The 4,328-nt window shown below is 31.8% G+C and overlaps 1 protein-coding gene across 1 annotated transcript; it reads left to right on the top strand.

Annotated features, from left to right (window-relative positions):
* Positions 1 to 377: 377 nt before the first annotated feature.
* cfap144 (cilia and flagella associated protein 144) lies at positions 378 to 3,738 on the top strand. Its single transcript, XM_073851154.1, has 4 exons — positions 378 to 563; positions 644 to 703; positions 895 to 998; positions 2,980 to 3,738. Exons 1-4 carry the CDS (start codon positions 434 to 436, stop codon positions 3,091 to 3,093), a joined length of 408 nt encoding a protein of 135 aa, XP_073707255.1. The 5' UTR covers positions 378 to 433; the 3' UTR covers positions 3,094 to 3,738.
* Positions 3,739 to 4,328: the final 590 nt, after the last annotated feature.

Here is a 4,328-nt window from a genome sequence, read left to right as displayed (position 1 = left end):
AAAATTAAGTTTTGATATTTACGGTAGGAAATTTACAAAATATCTATAGGGAACATGATCTTTACTTAATAGCCTAATGATTTTAGGCATCAAAGAAAAATCGATACATGTATTTTTGGCTATTGCAACAAATATACCCGTGCTTCTTACGACTGGGTTTGTGGTCCAGAGTCACATATAATCACTGCCTTACAGAAACCACCACTGGCATGCATAAAGAAAGAAAATATCAGCCGAACTTCGGTTGCAAACGAATAACTGGGCTTTGGGCGACCTCGTGTGGATAAAACAGTTTTGGCGCTCTGTTTAGGGTTGCCAAGCAACAAGATTCAAAGGGAAAACGGAAGTGTTGGCGATTGCTGGAAGTGATTCTGTAATTATAGGCTACTTGCAAATTTTAGTAACTAAAAAACTTGATACCACTTTAGTAAATATGGCAAAACCTACAGAAAAAGACCCTGTGGACATAGTTCACCAGAATGCTATTCATGTCGAGACAATAATGAAGGAGCTGAGACACCAGAAGCTTCACACTGAGTTTAACATCAACCCCTACAAGAAACGTGAGTGCAGAGTTTAACCTGTATACAGTATGTCTCTGTGTTTGGATAAATATGTAAAAGAGCCTCTTTGTTTTTTTCAGTGCACATTTTGACTGACAAGCCCATGTCCAATATCACCTACAAAAAAGAAGAGGAGGACCGTAAGTATTTCCAATAACGTTAAGTTTGATCTACATTCATATTTTAATCCATATTTAAAATGTTTCTTTTGGTGCTGTTAGTGATAAAATCATCATTGTTATCATTAATTGTAGTTACTGTTTGGGTAATGGTTGTGCAAATGTTTTATACTGTACTTTGTAAAGTGTAATGACAAAATGTTTTTGTACAGCTGCTTTCGTCCAGGCCATACACATGGCCCGTCTGGAGCCCACAAAAAAGTATTCTCACCCTCAGACTGAATCACAAGAGATAGGATGGTTATCTAGTCCTTTGGTAAGTTTGTATTTATTTATGTATGTATAAAAAGGATTACAATAACTGAATCTCTAATGTTATCTAAATGTTTAGCTTAAGATATTTAGATTTTATGTGAACATTTGTGAACCTGGACCACAAAACCAGTCATAAGGGTCATTTATTTTTATTCATTGAGATTTGAATGAAAAGCTTTCCATCGATATATGGTTTGTTAGGACAGGACAATATTTGGCAGAGATACAACTATTTGAAAATCTGATCTGAAATATTGAGAAAATCACTTTTAAAGTTGTCCAAATGAAGATGTATTTACGGTAAAAAATGTACAAAATATCTTAATGGAACATGATCTTTACTTAATATCCTAATGATATTTGGCATAAAATAAAAATGTATAATTTTAACCAAGACAATGTTTTTTTGGCTATTGCTACAAATATACCTTTGCTACTTAAGACTGGTTTTGTGGTCCAGGGTCACATTTTTTAATGGCTTTTATATTTTATTTATTTAATATTTTATTTTCTCTATTTTATTTTAGATTTCTATTTATTTATTTGCTTATTTATTATTACTTTACAATAAGGATTCTATTGCATAAAACATTTTTCAGTTAATATTAATTTTCTAATATGTTATGTAAAAAAATAACAAAAGGTTTTATCTGTTAATATTATTTAATGGCCTAAGCTAACAAATGCTGTCCATTTATAGGACCATATTTTGTTAGTTAATGCATTTAAACCACATTGACTTATGCATATTTTGATGAATCTGCAAATTTGGACAGCTTTTGGTCCTAAATCTAACCAAAAACAAACTTTTGTTGTTGTGTTGTGTGTTTGTTTGTTTTTTGCAATTTACATTTGCACATTCTTACCAGTCAAAAGTTTTTGAAGAGTAAGATGTTGTTTAAAGAAGTCTCTTCTGCCCACCAAGCTTGCATTTATTTGATCCAAAGTACAGCAAAAACGGCAAAATTCTGAAATAGTTTTACTATTTAAAATTACTGTTTAATATTTGAATACATTTTAAAATGTTATTTGTTCCTGTGATTTCAAAGATCAATTTTTAGTATCATTACTCCAGTCACATGGTCCTTCAGAAATCATTCTAATATTCCGATTTGCTGCTCAAAAAAACATTTATTATTATTATTATTATGTTGAAAACAGCAGAGTAGAGTTTTTTCAGGTTTCTTTGATTAATATCATTTATCTGAAATAGAAATCTTTTGTAACATTATAAATGTCTTTATCATCACTTGATCAATTTAAAGCACCCCCCTCTAAAAAAATTATTCTGACTCCAAGCTTTTCAAATGTTTTTTTTTCTATGCAAAATTTCTATTCATCAAACAGTCCTGAAAAAATGTACTCATCTGTTTTAAATATTGATAATAATAATAAAAAATGTTTCTTGAACAGCAAATCAGCTTATTAGAATCATTTTTGAAGGATCAATCATGTGACACTGAAGACTAATAATGCTGAAAATTTAGCTTTGATCACAAGAATAAATTACATTTTAAAATATATTCAAACAGAAAACAGTTATTTTAAATAGTAAAAATATTTCACAATATTACTGCTTTTGCTGTATTTTGGATCAAATAAATGCAGGCTTGGTGAGCAGAAGAGACTTCTTTAAAAAACATTATGGCATGGTTTCACAGACAGGGCTTAGACTAAGCAAGGATTAGGCCGTAGTTCTATTAGGACATTTAAGTAATATTTATAAATGTGCTTAGAAAAAAAAACATTACTGGTGTGCATCTTGAGACAAAACACTGATTAATTTTAAGATCAATTACTGCTATTTTATTTCAGTTGAAACAGCTCAGACTTACATTTTAGTCTAGGACTAGGCTTAAGGTATAAATCTGGCTATAAATCTTACTGTCCAAAAACTTTTGACTGGTAATGTACTTAACCAGTGCAGTAAAACTAAAACTTTCATAATCATTCTAATCATGTCTTTTGTTCAACATTTTTAGATTGTCTCAGATCGCAGTGACAGAAGATTAAATTTTCCACGGCAGAACTCTGAAATCACTAAATACATGGATGCTGCATGGCGGTTGAAGGAACAGACACAAAATTTGGGATGACAGTTTAAGCTACATCTTCTTAAAATAATGCAAAGTCTGGATAGCGTCTTTGAGAATTGCAAAGTAGGCATTCTTTGTTATCACAAATAAACAGTATATGTGCAAGACAAGTACAAATATATTTCAGAGAACACTCACTTACAGAGAAGGTAAGGTTGGATTTGCAAAGAGGCTGCAGGTCTCAAAATCCCATGAGCTGCCCACCTAGACGGTGTTTTTACCATTTTGCAAGTCAGGTCATTCGATTTAAAGACACAGCTGAGGTGTTTAGAATTTCAGTCGTGTATCTAGAGATATGTTAAAGTGGGTCAAATGGCCACCATTCATCACTATGAATGTGACTGCGCCCATCCAGCAGAATCTCCGCATAGTAAGCAAAAGAGATTAGTTCATAACGAATCGATCTTAGATAATGTCAGATTATACAGAAATAGGATTCACACAGCTTGTTTTGCAAATGTGCCTTTTTCACAAGAAAAATCCATAACTGTGACCATAATCCACTGGCGGTTTATTGGAAAATATTACACATAATGTATCGGCCACTCAGGTCAAGATTTATTGCATTACTTCCTCCAAAAGAAATTCCCTTTATATGAAGATACAGTAATATTTTTGTTGTTTCTTTCTTACAGAAATGCACTGAATTACTCACTAAAATAAAATAAAATGAGAAATTCTGTCATAATTTACTTATGTTGTTCCAAACCTGCATGAGTTTCCACTTGCATGAGATTCTTTCATCTGCTGAACTCAAAAGAAGATATTTTAAAGAATGTGGGTTGCTGGTAGCCATTGACTTTCATAGTATACTATGGAAACAAATGGCTACCAGCAACTGTCATACAAAATGCATGTTCATTTTTATTTAGTAGTGACCTGAATAAGATATTTCACATAAAATATGTTTACATACAGTCCACAAGAAAAAATAAGAGTTGAATTTATAAAAAAAAAAATGACCATGTTCAAAAGTTTACATACTTGATTCTCAATACTGTGTTGTTACCTGAATAATCCACAGCTCTGTGTTTTGTTTTTTGTTTTTAGTGATAGTTCATGAGTCCCTTGTTTGTCCTGAACAGTTAAACCCGCCCCCTGTTTTTTAGAAAAATCCTTTAGGTTTTTTTTTTTTAGTATTGAGTTTTTTTGTGTATTTGAACCCTTTCCAACAATGACTGTATGATTTTGAGTTCCATCTTTTCACACTGAGGACAACTGAGGGACTCGTATGT

This window comes from Garra rufa, chromosome 12 (assembly GCF_049309525.1).
Source record: "Garra rufa chromosome 12, GarRuf1.0, whole genome shotgun sequence".
NCBI lineage: Eukaryota > Metazoa > Chordata > Actinopteri > Cypriniformes > Cyprinidae > Garra > Garra rufa.
The sequence above is the reverse complement of the archived record's forward strand: the minus strand, read 5'-3'. Positions and strand labels throughout refer to the sequence as shown.